We start from the raw sequence: 18,241 nt of genomic DNA, 5'->3' as shown, positions 1-18,241 counted from the left end.
CCGGCTACACCCTGCTACGCTCTGCGATGCCTTGCAGTGTCCTGCTGCGTCCTGCTGAACCCTTCTGCATCCCGCTATGTCCACGTAAGCTCTGCTAAGCCAGGCTACACCCTGTAACGCTCTGCAGTGCCCTGCTACATGCTACCATTTGTAGTCACTGTTCCACTTTCTTTATTGTGATGATTATTGCCACTGTGCATCCCACCCCCATCCGGCTGTCTGAGGTTTCTCCCTAAAAGACGTTTTTCCTCGCCACTGTCACACTAATTGCTTGCTCTTTGGGGAATAACTAGAATTGTTGGGGTTTCGTAAATGACAGAGTGTGGTCTAGACCTATTAACTTTTGTTATGATTTGATACTATAAATAAAATTGAATTGAATATTGTTGTGTAACTGTCATTACGAGTCTGTTCACTGACTTTATGACCTCTCCTATTGTGCTACTGTTACACTACATGTTGACGTGTAGGTAAAGGGACTACCTGGACCTGTTTGAGGAACTTATAAAGGTTTTATAAAGAGTATGTGCTGCTGCATGCCAAATACCTAGCAGAGGACTGCAGCAACAGTATATAGTGGTAGGGTCTGACTACTGAACAGCTCCATATAAAGAGGCAGAAATCAGTGAGAAGTGAGAAAAATTAGACAGCAAAAATAGAAAGGAAGCCCTCCCACACAGATCATGTGATTTAGCTTCAATGGTTTCTGCCTCACAGCTACAAGTCAGGCTGGGGACAAAGACTGGATGGGGCTGTTGCATCATGACAAAATGGGATTTATAATCCTTGGTGACAGTGAAAGAGTGTAGCACCAGCAGCACCACCATGGGGGAATCTCCAATCGAGTGGCCTATTGAGGCTGGCTCGAAAAGGTAATCAATCCCTACAGACCTCCACGTTAAAATGCCCAACTTTACAGCAGAATTAAACATGTTTACAGTCTGGTACTAAAGATAATCTCTATAGCTACTTTCCCCCTTATGACTTCAACTGTACAAGGGTGAATTTAATCATTACTCATCTGTTTATAGTATTTTCAGGGTTCAAGGTTTGCATAATTAAGGGCGTGCTCCTTCGAGTGACAGGTGGCTGCTGTCCCAGGAGACTGTAGGCTTCATACGGCCCGCCTCAGCTCCACCCATGCTTCACCTCGTTGCTCATTTTTAAAGTTGCCATCTTGGCAGTGCCTGAAGTTGCCGAACTGCCAGCTAATGCATAAATGAGCAACCACCAAGAGACACCCACTTTGAGCTTAATTTTTGCTCTTAAGAAACCTATGGTTGACGTAACGGAGACTACATCGATATGTTATATTGTCTATGGGAAACATATTCTCTCTTGTTAAAAGCTATAGTAAGTGATGATTAGGGCTGCATATCCTTCAAAAATGTTCAGTACCATTACAGTGACTTCGATAAGGTTCCTAAACCTTTTTCCAATACCAATTTTATAAAACATTTTACTCTCCGTTGCGTAACGCAGAGTTTTTCCTGCCTGCCATTACCATGTGTAGTGTTGGACAGAGACAAACATAGATCATAGAACGTAGATCTTGGTGGAAGCATGCTGAATGCTTTTTGGCTCACAGACGCTGATGAGATTTACTCCTTAGGTGTCAAACTCAACTTCACTAAGGGCCACACTGGAAAATAAGAATCACATTGAGGGCCAGACAATGAGACAATGTTAAGTTGATTGATATGCTTTTATTTATTTGAAGAAGTCAAATATCTTCGACTGTCTTATTGCATATGTCATATTGTCTTCGCACTTACAGTTTGGTCACGACAAAGTTGCAAATAAAGTCCTACAGAAGTCCGGAAAAAATTCCTCAGCCATCATAGGAAGAAAGCGCCCAAAATTGTCAGAAAAACTGACAAAAACTTTGACAAAAGTGAAAATAATGTCAGAAAAAGCGACAAAAACTAGGTGGGCCAAAATGTATTATGAATCTAAATTGACATGCGGGCAGGATCAAAATCTGCGAGGGGCTGGATTTGGCCCGCTGGCCTCGGGTTTGACACATGTCCCTTAGGTTTTGAAATTGGATATTGAATGACGAGACATTTTTTGATGGTCTTTTAGACAATTTAGTCAATGCGTAAAATGTATTGAATTTGATACCCAGCCCTAGTAATGTTAATCTAATACACTTTATGTCAAATTCAGTGAATATCTCCTCACGGCCACCTAGCTCTCTATGTTCTGTGTACACTGAAAAAAATCTGGTGTTAATATACAGCCCTGGCTGTGTAAAAGGGAAACAAACAGAAAAGAGTGCACAAGCAACAAAACCCTGTTCCAGCCAATCAGCAACAGGCGGCGACAGTTGATGTTGGCGGGGGGGCAGCATGTGAACGTGGTGATGGTGCAGGTGGTGCTGTCACATACCTTTGGTGTGGGAGACACCAGAGTCCAAATCCCACTGCAATACATCAACCAATGTGTCCCTGAGCAAGACACTTAACCCCTAGTGGTTCCGGAAGCGTGCAACCTCTGACATATAGAGCAATTGTGAGTTGCTTTGGATAGAAGTGACAGCAAAATGACATATAATAATAATAATGTGCTGACCTGCCAGCAGTAATCTGAGTTAGATAATACTTTATTCATTTGACGATGTTGTTATAGCAGCAGTTTTTCCACAGTAAAAAACAAACTAAGAGCAGGCAAACAACAGATAATGAAACGCATATCTTTTGCTATAGTTAGTTGTCGTATCCAAACTACTCCGGCAAACGTTGTAGCGTTGATATAGCCTTGATAAATAATTAGCAGCTGAGAGATAAATCTTCCCGTCAGGGAATGGAATCACAGTCTTCCACACAACAGGCGGAGATACTGTCCACTATACTAACGATGACTGCCACCACTAGGATTAGAAAATGATTAGGGTTAGGTTAAAACACAACTCCCGGGTTAAGGTTAGTGTTAGGTGCCTTGAAGTCAACAGTTGCAGACGTTGGGGGCTTAAAACACCATTGAGCGCTCTCTGATCTGGGGGGCGGAGCTTCCGAAGGGGGCGTGTTTTTGTTTAGCAGTTGAATTAAAATATCTACAATCTTTGCGCACCTTTAATATGTAGAAGAGTTCACATCCAGTTTGCGTTGCACAAGCCTACCTGGGTCAGGGTCACAGTTCTTAAACTACAAATACATCTAATGTTGGCCGAGGCTGGTCAAACTCTGTTGCTGTGTGTGTAAGTGATTGTGAAACACATACCCGGGCTACCTCACACTCAGCACGACAGGCCCTAACAGACAGACAGTAATACTGAAACAATATTTTCAACGAGACAGTCAGCGTGTCAGTTTCACATGCAGGGTCAAAACATCGGCTTCATGTGTCATATTTTCCTTTCACACCGGGTGTGAATGATATTCAGCCAAAATATGGTCAGATGACTTTTTGTTATTGACAGGAACGTCAGTCCACCACATGAGTTACAGGTTACAACCTTTGTGTTGTCCTCGGGTCAAATTTGACCTGTTTTTTCAGCAATATGTTAGCTTTTTTCAAGCGAGGTTCCCCAAGATAAGATGTTTGATTTATGAAACCCATACAACATTCTTCGGAAGCAAAATAAATAATTAATTACATTGAAATGTAACTGTTTTTGGGTCAATTTTAAAGCATTTGAAAAAAAAATGTTTGAATTGTTTTAAAACGCCATCTTGAGTCATAAACCAGTCTCTGATCCACTCAACATCCTTTGATCTTAACTATTAGTCAAAATAATTAATAATTTTAGCATTTTTTTACTCAAAAAGATTTAGTGTAATTTAAATTGGGTTTATTGATCATTAATTAAATAAGGGTTGAGAAAAGTGACAAAAACGTTTTGAAAAAGTGTCAAAAGCATTGAATTTTTTTTTAAGAAACATTGGTCAAAATTCTCTAAATTCCAGCATCTCAAATGTGAATATGTTCTTGTTTCTTCTCTCCTTTCGGACAGAAAACTGAATATCTTTGAGCTGTGGACAATACAAGACATTTGAGGACATGATCTTGGAAAACACTGATCAACATTTTTCACCATTTCTTGACAGTTTTAAGACGGAACAACGGATTAATCGAGAAAATAATCAACAGATTAATGAACAATGAAAATAAAATCATTAGGTGCAGCCCTACTTTGGCTGCTCTAACATTGGCCGACAGGCAAGTGGCTTTTATGGCACGAGGCCCAGGAATAACCCCACCTGGCATCCCCACAGTAAGGGAACCAGAGCCTGGAACACAGATGTGAAGGCCACTGACCTGACAGTTCAGGCCGGTCTATGGGCTGGACCTGCCCGCCCCAGCATTACGCACTGTGATTGGTTGATTGAGTCTCTGTTTGGCACTGGAAGAAGACAACAACTGCCATGTGAGAGCTGAGGACGTCAGTCAGCCATGATGGAAAAAAAAATAGAATCTAAACAGAATATGTCCCACCTGGACAAGTTTTTCTCTGCCTCTGTCGCCTAGTGCTTGCTCTTGGTGGGAATTGTTGGGATTCTGTAAATAACATCACAGAGTAGAGTTGAGACCTTTTAAGAAAAGCGCAGTGAGGTAACTGTTGTTGTGATTTGGCGCTGTATAAATTAAATTAATTTGAATGGAACCTGGTCCTTTCAAATGGCTTCATGCCAAGAATATAGAAATGAAACGCCATGGACATTTTGTCTCCTCAAACAATAAGCAAGCTTTTACTGTATCAATCACTGATGTGTTGATAATGTCATAGAACAAGTTTAGATGTTGTCTTTGGTTTGAGCAATGTGACCACAGATGTCCTGCTGAGACAGAAACAGCACAGGTCAGCAATGTTCTTATTGTTTAAATCTCCTGGCGGTTAATCATAAAGAACCCTTCTGCAGCCTCAACCAGCTAAAAGCTAGTTAATGAATAACAGAGAGCTCTGTGGGACTGTTAAGTGATTTACCACCTTAGGCCAGCGACAGACTGGATCCGTGAAGTTTCCCCTAATACCGTATCTGAAGTCTCTTTCCCAAAACTCAGCCTTGGTGCAGAATTACAGCCACTAGAGCCTGTCCCACAATGAGTTTTCCTATGTGCCATTTCTTGGTCTCTAGCTTCTCTTTTCGTCTTTTTTTTGGGGGGGGGGGGGCAACCATAGACAGGCTGGGGGAACGCATATTATAATTATTTTTGTTTTTAATTATAGTTATTACATGTTAAAAAAAACTCATCAAGTGACATTCCATGGGACCTTTAAATACGAGCTGCTGGTGTAGCTCACCTGGTAGAGTGAGTGCCCATGTAGCGGTTTACTCCTTGAACAGCGGTCGTGGGTTCAACTCTGACCTGTGGCCCATTGCTGCATGTCATTCCCCAACTACAATCATTAGTAGGGCTGTAAAGATTTGGAAAATTAAACCAAAATTGCCAAACTCAGCTCTGTGAACCTGTGTCACAGTGGGACAACACACCCCTTCCAACTCCCAGTGATCCTTCTCGTCCAGATCCAGTGCTACCACAATTACTAGTAGTCCTTTTGGTGCCTTATTCATATTTTGTCTGGTAAATTTAGCTGTACAGACGGATAAAAGCGAAAGAGGGGCACCGGTAACGCTAACGGAGATGTAGCTAACGTCACGAGTGGCCGCTGTTTGACTTGGGTGCCGGGGTCTGTTTCCTGACGGTGCAGTAAACTGCCGTTAGCGTCCTTGGCACCGGAGTAAGGTGCTGACCGGTATAGCTGGTAGCTGGCTGGTTGATCATTGTGGATGTGTCCCCGGGGCTGTTGTCAGCTCTCATCCCGACAGAAACCTCGCAGCGCCGAGAGACAGAGGCAGAAGACAGGGGTGTGCTGGCTAACTTAATCCATCAAAATCAATAAATAAGGTCTCTGTATTACTGTGTTGCAAAGTAGGAAGTAATCAATGACATGCCAAAACAATGCCATGTGGCAGAGGAAATGTTACATTACGTTTACTGAGGACCCCCCCAAAAAAAAAAAGAATCAAGGTTTGAATTGAATCATGGGTCAAAAATTGTGATACAAACCGAATCGTGGGTTTGGTGTATCGTTACAGCCCTAATCATTAGATGTGAGAAAAATCATTAAATTGGTGTTGATGGATCTTGGGTGCTGCACCTAAGTCTCATAACAGTAGGGAAAGCCCTGGTTTAGAACAAGTGTTTTCATGTTAGCAGGTTCCAAAATCAACTTTTTTACCCACCAGCCAAATGACTAGAGATTGTTCATATTTCACCAGCCACTCATAGATTAGCAATGTATTTAGGCTGGTGAGTAAAGCAAAAAAATCTACCAGCATTTGGCTGTTAAAATGGGGCTTATCGTGATTCCTGTGTGGAGGTAGTTTCTTAGCATATGCTGATTCAGCAGCACGTGAGTTTGAGTATGGGGAAGAAGCGTGTTGCAACATGTTCCTTGGTATGTCCTTTGTTGGTACAACACAGGGTTGGACGGCTTTGACGTGTGTCTCACAGAGGCCCATAAAGGAGTGTTGGTTTCTACAGTAAGCATACGGTCTCCATGAAGAACAACACATAACAGTAAATCACATCCATTCAAACTGCAAATAAAGCAGACCTGAAATGTCCACAAAACTAACTCAGTCATCACAACATAACACAATTTGATCATTATCTACTAAGATATTACATCCCACTGAATCACACACTGTTCCACCGTGTTTCCCGCCATTCTAGGGTTTAGTTGCAGCACTCAAGCCATTTGGGCAGTACCTAAGTCAAATAAATGTAACTTAAATACTTTTCTCTGATCTAATGATTGTAGCTGGACTTCTTTAGTTTTAAGTTTCGCCTGGAAGTTTTTTGAGTGTCATTTATTTATTATTTATTATCTGCTCTAGCTTTTCAAACGTTTTAGACACAGATATGGGAATAAAGAGCCAAAATAATGTGAAAAAAGACGCAAAACTAGCTCAAAGCGACAAAAAAAACGCTACAAAGAGACACCTAATGACCACAGAGAGCCAAAACAACTCCAAAGAAAAAACATCTCTTTTTCTTGAAACCTGCACCTATGTCCTCCACAAACTGAGGGAAAACACTGCTGTACTATGTCCTTTCTGTTAACATTTCTGCCATATACACATCGCAGCCACTTGGCTTGCTAATCTGCCACTGTAGTCTGTAGTATCATATGTGAAGGCCAGACCGGCCAGCAGTCCCGTACATGTCTGAGATAAAGTCCCAATCGTACTAAAAAACAACCTCTTAGTAGGGGTGGGGGTGGGGTGGGGACTTGATACAGCATAGTATCACGGTATTTTCTGTTGCAACACTGTATCGATACACAAATGCCAAGTATGGATCTATTATTATATAAATTACACGAGAAATATTAACTTTTTGGTATTAGAATGAATTCAATCATTGCCTTTTCAGTCCCTGAGATGGTGCAGTTTAGGTTTTGTTTCTGGTGGTCAGCAGGAGAAATGTATCTTTTAAGATAAAACAAAAAAATAATCTTCTTAAAAAATCTTAAATATTGCTGAATATTACAATATGTTAAAAGACATAATAAAAATGTATTGTGATTCCCAGCCCTACTACTCTACTGAAGTCAAGCCCTAAACATGTACTATGTCAGGTTCTCAACCGGTCTTACCCTGTGACCTACATTTTCCCATGGTCATTAAGTCACAAGCCACTTTTATAGAGTTTAAACCAAGCAAATTTATTTTTCAAGAATAGCCTTTGAAAACAAACCCATCTTTTTTTAACATAAATACAATTATTTACATGTGCAAAGTGCATTTCAGAGAAACTGAGGAGGAACATGACAACTGCATGGACAAAAGTGACTAAAATGAATTAAGGCCACAAAATTATTTAGTTAACTTCTATGCAAGTCTCTACATTAGTAAGAAGCTGGGGGTTAACGTTAATCAAACGATGGTTACCATGGCTACAGCGTCAGACTATTGCAGTTGAGAATCAGGTACTGTGTGATGAGAAACATGTCCAAATGTCTGCTAAGTTAAAGCTGTATCCATTACCCTTCAGCTGGTCTTTATTAAGAGCAGTGCCTGCATGCTGACCCAATAGAGACATGTATGCAGTAACAGACTGAAGGGACTGGCCGAGGGCTGCAGTGTAAATGTTGATGGTGTCTTAAGATTAACTGAGTGTGCAGAATGCAGATAGGCGAGGTCATGTCTAAGACAGGATACGCTGGGAAGTCCCTCTTTCCAAACAGTGTGTCTTGAGTACTGTCTATTTGAAGAGTGTAGGGCAGGATTAAAATGACGTTTCAACTTAATTTGCTTCTGACATGTGACAGTATAACGGAACATATTTAGGACAGCTAAGCAATACTTTCATGATCAACGAATCTGTGTTATTTTTGCAGTTAGTTTAGCCTATAAAATGCAACAACAAAAATAATACGCATTGCAAGGTGACAAAGCTCAAAATGATGGCTTACAAATACTTTTTTTTGTCAGACAAAACCTTAAAACAATCACTCAATAACTACAATAACAAAAAACAGAAAAAAAGTAGCAAATCTTTACATTTATTTTAGGAATCTGATGTTTGGCACTTTTCATTTACACATAACAAAATGACAATTACTCAAGTTTCAAAATTGTCAGGGTTACTCCCAGTGTATTGCAAGCCTAGTGGCCCACCAGATCTAGAGGCCGTGACACACCACACCCGGTAGTCGGCCGTAGGACAGTTTGGCGAGGTTGTGGACTCAAGTGTGTTTGGGGTGGCCATTTGCCTTCATTTTGACTGACCTCACATGCTTGGCAGTTGGACTCAAATGACCAATCTCATTGGTGGAGAGCTAACACGGAAACAAGGAGCGGGATGAGCGGGACTAGAGTCTCTCAAAATCTGAGGAAAATCTCTTAAACTGACCTTCGTCGATCTGAAATGAAGACAGATTCTGCAGCTGCACGGCCTACTTCTCCTTTAAATGTTTTCAGAAACACGTTTCAGTGAGTAAAGTATAGTGAAATGTTATGGTTTGGCATTTTTATTGGGGTCATTTTCTCCCGTCTTGCCTCCTTGTGTTTGTTTCTTCGTTTTTTCCCCGGTCTTGTGTGGTTTTCTCTGTCTTGTGATTCCCTGGTAAGTGTTGTTCTGTTTCCTGTTTTATGTTGATAGTCTGGTTTCCTGTTCTGTCTCCTCTTGTCCGGCTTTACTTTTGCCTGTCTGATTGTTCTGCCCCGCCCTAATGTGATGCACCTGATGTCTCACCTGTTCCCTGTTCCCTGTTACCTCTTGTATTTAACCCCAGTGTTTCCTTTGTCTCTTGCCAGATCCTTATGTTGAGTTGCCGTGTGCATGTTCCGGCGGTTTTTCCATGAGTTGTCGCTGTTCCTCAGTGATACCTTTTTCCTTGCTTTTCCCTTTGCTGCTCCCTTGTTTTTTGGGTCTCCAGACCCCCAGAACTGTGTTGGACCTTTTTGTTTTGAGGTTCCCGGTCGTGGCCAGCGCCTCTAGCCCTAGGGGCATTTCTATTGAAATGAACTGGTTTAAAATAAACGGCTGTACTCCTGCTCCTGCCTGCTGTCTCTTTGCTGCATTTGGGTCCTGTCCGTCTTCATCTCCCCCTAACAGTAAAATATGAGATCATATTCTGAACAAGCCGCCAGTCTGTTTTGGAATTTCCGGAGAATTCAGACCCATGTGACGTGTTCGTCCAAACAGCTGCCGGTTTTCATTTTTGGGGCAACAATACGGGTTAGTGCCGCCTGCTGTTATGGAGACGTATTACGTGTCGTTGCTTCGGTGTATTCCGAGGAACTTTTTGGACCAACTCGGGGAGAGTGATCAGTCCGACTGTCTTTTCTGCCAAGGGTCGGCCGTCTGGTCAATGTGTCAGGGGCATAAGATGCAAATTTATAGATAAAATTTTTGGGCTCTACATGCTGCCATCAGTGAGGGTCTGGACCCAGCCGGGCCCTCGTCAAAAAAAGACACTCCACCGGACTAAATGACTTCTCTGGGGAAAACACAGATTGTTACGTTTGACCTGTAGTCTAACTATAAATTGTGGAAGAATAGGTTCAAAGGTCCAATTCTGTGGCTGGTTCATATAAGTTGTATTCAGTGCGCAGTAGACACCAAAGTTCCAAAGAAGCTGCAGAATTCTCTCTGACAAGAACAAGTTTCTTGCCATGTTTTTTCGACAGGAAACAAAAGGCTAAACAAAAGCTGTGAAGACTTCCAACTCACACGTCTGTCTAGATTCGCATAGAGTCAATACCATCTGCTTTCATTAGTTAAGGTGTGAAAGTCTGTCGGCGCCAACTTAGGCTCTAAACACTTCAAAGTAAACTAGTTGGTGATTGCGCAGTGGATCTGACACATGCCTTTGGTGTGGGAGATTGGGGTTCAATTACCACTGTGATACATCAACCTGATTAAGACACTTAACCCCTAGGTGCTCCAGAGATGTGTGACATATAGCAGTTTAAAGGCTCTTTGTATAAAAGCATCAACTAAAGGTTAGTAATGTAAAAATAAATCTCCTCAGCTAAGCTAGCTCTAAGTTAAGAAAAGGCAAAAGTAACCAAGGTAAAAGATGCAGAAACTTGATTATCAACAGGGAAGAGAATCTTAGACTAAGATGAGACTAAAAACTGTAATTCATCCTCTTCTACATAATGTACGGAATAGATAAGCACATAAGAAGCTGGGTCCAAAACAAAACACACACACGATTTGTTTCCCGACCCTTTGAGATCACTATTGTCTTATTCAGTTCTGTCACGTAACATCTCCTCCACCTTTTACTCCTGATCGCACTGAGACAAAAATACCATAAGGAAAGGGATCCCATTGAATGATTCATGATGTTTATCAGGTCTTTCTGGCCTCTCATCCTGCCTGTCAAGGCAACATGTCCCTCCCACCGCCTCCTGCCATCCTCTGCACTTCCTCTACACCGGTGTTCAACTTTCGAAACCACTCGAGAAGCTGATTGACGCACACCACCCCTCCTCTCAAGACAGGAAGACCTGCTGTAGAGCGTGGACATCTCAGTTCAAGCTGCACTTCATGTTCCCTCTGGGAACAAACATGGTTCGGGAAAAGCACACAAATGAATGTGCACTCACGTCAGCAGGCGGACCGGTGCAGGAAAAACAGGTCTTTGCAGGAAATGCACTGTTATTGTCATCAGTAAAGCAAGACAGACTAAATTTGAAGCTAACCCTTGGGTTAATGTTTTTTTACTTCTTCAGTGTCAGGCATCAACATGGAAGCTGCAGATCTAAACTAGGGATCTTGGTGTAGTTCTGGATCATATTATTGGGTATTTCAGCAGTTACAATCCACACAGAGAACTGGGAAACTCTTGGTGTCCCAACAAAAGAAAACGGTTCTACACTAAAGAAAGCTGTTCATCTACTGCTGGCATGTAAGGACAACAAGGCATGGCACGTTCCAAAGTGATGCAGTAACTGAAACATACCCCATGACACAGCAAGTACAATGCTTGGGGAGGTTGTAATGTTACAACTCATTGACTAGAAAGCCTTGGCATTCAGCCTAGAGGAATACCATTTCTGACTAAATGAAGCACTGACAGCAGGGCCATGACAGGTGTGAATGCGCGATGACAGCTGGAGATGACGACAGTCTCACTTGGGACTACAGAGTAAAAGCACAAAAGAAAAAGGAAAAGAAGAGGAAAACAAACAGCATGGTATTCACGTAGCCGTAGACTCCTTATTACAAAGCTAACAAAGTGGCTTCACACATTGCCTGTGAGAGGTGAGAAACCACATTCCCACACTGTGGCAGCAAGGGAGGTGATGCTAACCAAACATGTGGTGAATCAAGAGAATGCTATCACTTATATATATTACTTGCAATAAATAAACAGATATTAGAGTGTGCTTTCAGTAATCTGCTTTAATTCAACAAACTGCTTTTTGAATTTAAAACAAAGGTACATTAAAAAGAATACTTTTTACTGTTATTTTCCTTCAACTTACACAAAAAACCTCTGAGAGCCTACTGCCAATTGCTATAGATATAAAAATTGAAAACAAAACGATATATTGTGCAGCCCTAATAATAATGACAGCACTGGGGCTAAAACAAGAGGGTCAGCCTACCTCCACGAAGCGTTGCTCCCCCATTTTAATGCTACCAAGCACTCACCCGCCGTTAGCATCCAACTGACCGCCATTCATTTTGGCGCCACTTTGACAGCAAATAACTTTACATCTGAAGCGTTTAAAGACTCTCTTTGTAAAGATTTCTAAAGAAACACGACAAAGTATTAAAGGCTCCATTAACTTGTATCTCACGTTATGGCTCCGTAGCGGACGCTTTGTCACAAACTGTCTGTCGCACCGTAGAGGAATCACTGTATATTACAGGGTAAGCCCGCAGACAGTATGGACTTACATTAGCTGTTTAACTTTATTTACTACTGTTAACTAGCCTTTTAGTTAGCGATAATTAGCCTGTGCCTATGTTCTCTCCTTACATGCATCTCTGCAAGATTGGGAAAGATTTAGATTTCTCTTGTAAGATGAATAATTCAAGTTGAAATAAGCAAGAACATGTGCCCTTCTTTTGGTTTAGGAACAATCTGTTGGATTCCCACCTAACTCATGAAGCATATCTGTCATCTGTCATCAATTCATCTAAAGTTCTGACTAGAGCCCGACCGATATATTGGCGGGCCGATTTTATCGGCCAATATTAGGCATTTCCCGATCTATCGGTATCGGCATTAATAATGGGCGATTTTTTTATTTTAATATTCATTCATTTTCAATGAATATTTAAAAAAAAGAAGAAAAAAAAAAAAGATGGTCAACCATGTTATGAGTGTTGGCGTTGTATAGTTTGTCCACCAGAGGGCGCTCTACAACATCCCTCTTGGCAACACAGACGTTTTTTTTCATTGTGTTTTTGTTCAAAGGACTTTTTATTATTATGTTATTTTAGTGTGGACTCATAAATAACTACAAATAACTAATGTTAGGGAAATCTGTTTATGTTTTGTTACGCGTTTCTGGACTCATTTATTTAAATATATATTGGCCGATGTATCGGATTTTTAAATAACCAAGTATTTGTGTCGGTATTGGCCTTAAAAATCCTCTATCGGTCGGGCTCTAGTTCTGACTAATTCCAATTGCTTAAAACTCCCAAAACAGAGCTGCAGTAAAAACCCAGCACCTTTGTCAAATTCAAATCCAAAGGAACCAGGTTTAAAGGTTTGTCAGGAAGGTAATGATTACACAACTAGCTGACTTTGAACTAACTCCAAAAGGCACTACTTTGCGGACTAACTTATCTGGTAAGTTATTATATTAGCCCCTATATGCATTTAGATTACATTTAGGTTCACAATACATTTTGGCCAACCTTCTTTTTGTCACTTTTCATGTTTTTTTCCCAATATTTTTTACGCTTTTTGAGTGAGACTATATGAGACATGCAATAATACAGTCAAAGATATTTGACTTTTCTCATGACATTAAAGTAATAAACTCTCTGACTGGCCATTGATGTCATTCTTATTTTCTAGTGTGGCCCTTAAGGAAGTTGAGTGGGACACCCCTATACTAAAAAGGGAAACCCAGGGTGGAAGTTGCATAAACGCGCCTCCAGTGAGTCCAACTGTCCTCCCATCCTCTTCGCATTCCCGTCACCCAGTTGTCTGAGCCTCATCAAAGATTAAAAACATCACTCATCATGGGTGGTGTATGCAGAGACTATATCCATGTCAGACAGAGCTGGAACAGCAGCAACAATAAAAATATTGCATGTGCTAGTAAGGACTCTTTTGTTAGTTGTTGACTATGACTGTGAACCAAGTTCTTCACAAAAAGGGGCCATAAGTTACATTCTTACGGCTTTATAGCACACAGTATCCATAAAGTAACTATAATGTATGTGTGAAGTTGAGGGGGTTTCAGCGGCAGCTTTATCTTCAAATTCAAGTCCTCACCTATAGAAATTTGAAGATCCATGGTCCAGATCCAGATACAAGTTATTGAAACATTACCTCTTATTACACATTTCTGTAAAAATGTGAATTAATTACTTGTGTCACCCACAGGACTTTAAATGTTTACTGTAAATGCAGCCTTTAAAACCAGTGAAAGACAAGACTTATGTCATATCCTGATATTACAATATCCAAAATCTGAGAAGATATCTAGCCACATATCACAACATTGATAGAATATTGATAAGTTGCCCAGCCCTAGTTTGTACAGTATCATACAAAAATGTATGCACACCAATTTGTATGATATCCTACAAAATTAGGCAACCACCAGCTGGTCACATGACACAGGCCACAGAGAGCTTTATGAGCTGTTGGTCATATCAGCGGCAATTGGTAGTTGAGTTTAGCTGACAAAAGCCGAGTTGAAGATACCGGCCATAGAGATGTCTGCCTTCTCTCAAATATAATGGAAATAGATGACACTCTGCTTGTGGTCCTCAAAGAACCAAAAAATACATTTGAAAAACTCAACAGCAATGTCTTCACTTGAGGTCCCGCCCATGCACCCGCTCGACCAATCATGAGTCAATCCCAGCTGTCAATCATGACGTTTCACCCCTAACTAATAAAAAACAAAGTAATCAGAAGACTAAACACTTGAAAAAAGACATGAGCATGCTCAGAACTACCTAAAATGAATGAACATCTTTGGGGAAAAATTATTTGACTTTAACTATGATTTTTTAGTTTGGCCCATGTCCCATCCACTAAAATGGAGGGGGCGGGATTTAGGACTTATACTGCAGCCACCCACCAGGGGACAATCCAGATGTTTTGGCTTCACTTATACAGTCAATGCATCAACCCCTGATATCAACGCGCAATATGAAGCTACTCATTGACATAAACTTGTGACCATAGACTGTATTCATATTTAATCTTAACGGTCTATGCTTGTGACAGTGCCAGATGTAAACAATAATGGCGTTCTCCTCTGCTGAGCTGTAATTTAGGTGAGCTAGCAGTTACGCTTTAAACCATTATATTGAGATATTGGCCAATATCGCCAACTCTGGGCAACTCACATAAAAAATAAAAATAAATCTAGACTGCCAAATCGCACTATATGCAAGAGGAATTGGGAGTGAACTGTCCATTTAAATCAGAAAGACATAGCTATCTGGATCGACAAAACATGTGAAGATCATCTACACCACATATAATTTACTAGATTGCCCTTCAATAACAATAATTACACGATGTCCGTTGAATGGTTTATTCACCGATATACTCAATGAGAAGGTGACTTCACTTTTTTAAGAACAGCATCTGGAGCAAATATTAGTTCATTCATTATTTAAGTGCCACATTTCTCTTGTGTTTCCAGACAGTCATAGAAAACTGCAACTACTAACTACTAACAACTTACAACACCACATTAGTGCCGGCACTAGAGGATTTAACGTTAAGCCACGTGCTGTGTGTAACCACAGTTAGTTTGAGTCGCATTTTCCCCGTCTGCCACCAGGAAACGATAGCCTATCGTATTACTTGCTAGCAGACGTTAGCTAACATAACGTAAATTAAAGTATAGCTTGTAGGCTAAAGACGTTCACTGGTTCAATTCGTTTCAATTCAACTGCCACAAACGGTTGAAGTTTCCATGAGCAACACACCCTTTTAACGTTTAATTCACTTTAGAGAAGTTAACTTTCTCTGAACACGTTTAACGACCTTCCTCATCACGTTAGCTAACTTTAATTAAAACTACATTCACGTTACATGCTGACTTAAGCCATAAAGTAAAGCCAGGTAAAAGGTCAAACCAGAATCTATGTTAAAATAAAGTTAATGTCGTTATTACCCCCAGTGTGCCCCTCCACCCCTCCCCTCTACTCCCCTCCCTCACCTGTCTTGAAGCGGAGGTCTTCATCGTCCTCGGAGCCGAACTCCCGGAGGAGGGAGAGGAAGAGGATCCCGAAGGCGTTCTGGATCCCAAACACCGAGCCGTTACACCACATGGCAGCCAGCATGACCATCCACCCCCAGCCGCCCTCTGGGTGTACAAACTCGACCTCCTCCGCTCCAGGAGCCGCGGGTTGCTCCGAAACGGACACTTTGTTCTCCCCGTTCTCCTTCCTCTCCTCCTCGGACTGCTTCTCCTCCGCGGACACGCCGACGGGCACCTCATCTTTACCCGCTGTATCACATTCTGGCATATTGTTCCCTTCTGTCATTGTTTTTATATTAGGCTTGTATCAATGATGAGAAAAACAAACAAAACTACAACAACACGTTGAAGTGACGGGAGTAAGGAAATAAAACTCAAAATACAGTTATCTCTGAACAATGACGTCTGTTGGGTTAGCGTGAAGTTGCATCCATTGGCGTGGAGCTGTGTTCAGAGGGATGTGCTGTTTATGCAGCATCTGGTCCTACAGTAGCTGTCAAAAAAGCGGCTGTTGCAGTGTTATAAATAGAAATCGCGAAGGGGCGGGGCTCCGGGGAATCCTGCAGCTGATTGGACAGCGTCCTTTAGTCGTGACGACCAAGTTTTGAAATTGAAAATTATTGCTCAGCTAAGCTAAGATCATGGGCCTGCGTTTTGCCCGACTGCGATGATAGGCGAGTGTGTATGCTCCGCCTAATGTGTCTCCCTTCGGCAGCTCCTTCACTGCGGATATGAAAGCTCGGGCACTCCCCCTTCCCAGCTGTCAAAAATACTCAAACTGCAAAACTAGCAGATGGACAGACATGCAGAAACGAACGATGTGAAGCGTGCAGTGAGCAGAAAATGACTGAAAAAGTAGGTAAAATAAGAGTGAACTGTGGTCGGAGTTTATAAGACAAAAGAAACTATAAAAAAAACATATGATCCCCCTTGAAATAAACCTAGTTTATTCAATATAATGATTTTAGGTTACTATGCAGATTGACACGTTTTTATAGGGGAAACCGTTTTGTAAAATGAAGTAGATGTAAAAAACAATAATAATAATAAAGCATAGGATACTAAAATCGCCTAGTAACTGGTGTGGTAAATGGTAACTAACGGGTGACTATAAAACACTTAATTAGGATACATAATTATTACCCAGTTTTTAAACTTAGCACAAAAAGTAAGGACATTTGTGTTTGGTAGATTATTTCTATGTGGTAACTATGCTTTATGACAAGACATCTTACACCGATGTAAGAAACATGCATTTGTGGGATAAGCAGCAGCAGAGCTGATTATGTGGGTTGTGCCCATGAATAAATATGCCAAATCTTTTCTGCCATTGTCAACCAAATTATTCTGCCATTGACCCCTTTGGTGGATTGGATGATTGAGGAAACAAGACATATTGGCAACTTAACAATTTATTCATTTCACAGCCACATCCGCCTGGCACCTCCTCCTCATGCTGGTCACCAGCCTGGTCACACACTGTTGTGGGACAGCATCCCATTCTTACACAAGCATTAGTCGCAAGTCAGCCAACGTGGTTGTGTTCAATGGGGTTGAGGTCAGGACTGCTGGTAGGCCAGTCCATCCTCTCCACTCTCACATTCTGGACGTAGTCTCTATAAACCCTGCCCTGTGGGGGCCAGTGATGTCATCTTGGAGGCTAGATTTTACTCCCACACTTGGGAGATATAGGATGGCCACTGGTTGCAGAATTAGGCACCTAATTGTCGGCACCTGGGGGTACCAGGAGCTCAAAACAAGAGTAAACAGCAAAGTAAAGCTGTTTGGCGTTGGCAGACAATTAGCCAAATTTTTCATGGGCGCAACACACATACTCGTCTCTGATGCTGGTCACCCCACAAATGCAAGTTCCTTACAAATGGGGCACCCTTTCAAAGGGAACTAAACAACCATTGCCATTTCTAGCCACTGGGGGGCCATAGGCAGGCTCTGGGAACTAAAGGTAATGTTAAAAAAACTTCATAAAGTGACATTTTCATGCCATGGGACCTTTAAATCAAACCATTTACTTTGCTAAGATTTAATATAGGTAACTTGCAGGACATGGCAACATATATTTACATGATAATGTGTATTCTACCATTTAAAGAAACAGAGCTGGACTTCTAAGATCAAGGGTACTGTTTAGTAATTATTAATTATCAAGCCTCGACATGAGTATGGTTTTTTTCTTCTGATCCCAAACGAATGCTTTTAAAAGATGAATACATTTGAAAATGAACTTAAAGTTGCACAGCAATTTGATCAACTCCCTGAGTGTCAAGGTAGTATTTATAGTAATTTTTCTTCATCTTAGAAACATGGCCCACTACTAATGCAAAACAGTGAACTTTGTG

The 18,241-nt window shown here is 41.3% G+C and overlaps 1 protein-coding gene across 1 annotated transcript in view; it reads right to left on the bottom strand.

The window, feature by feature from the left end:
- The window catches only part of slc16a10 (solute carrier family 16 member 10), a 47,573-nt gene extending 31,103 nt beyond the window's left edge, over positions 1–16,470 (bottom strand). Inside the window, exon 1 of the mRNA XM_034900989.1 lies at positions 15,843–16,470. Within this exon, the coding sequence (XP_034756880.1) occupies positions 15,843–16,170 (328 nt within the window). The 5' untranslated portion in view covers positions 16,171–16,470. The remainder of the gene's footprint in view (positions 1–15,842) is intronic.
- Positions 16,471–18,241: the final 1,771 nt, after the last annotated feature.

The sequence above is a fragment of the Etheostoma cragini genome, chromosome 18 (genome assembly GCF_013103735.1).
Source record: "Etheostoma cragini isolate CJK2018 chromosome 18, CSU_Ecrag_1.0, whole genome shotgun sequence".
In the NCBI taxonomy this organism is placed as follows: Eukaryota; Metazoa; Chordata; class Actinopteri; order Perciformes; family Percidae; genus Etheostoma; species Etheostoma cragini.
The sequence above is the reverse complement of the archived record's forward strand: the minus strand, read 5'-3'. Positions and strand labels throughout refer to the sequence as shown.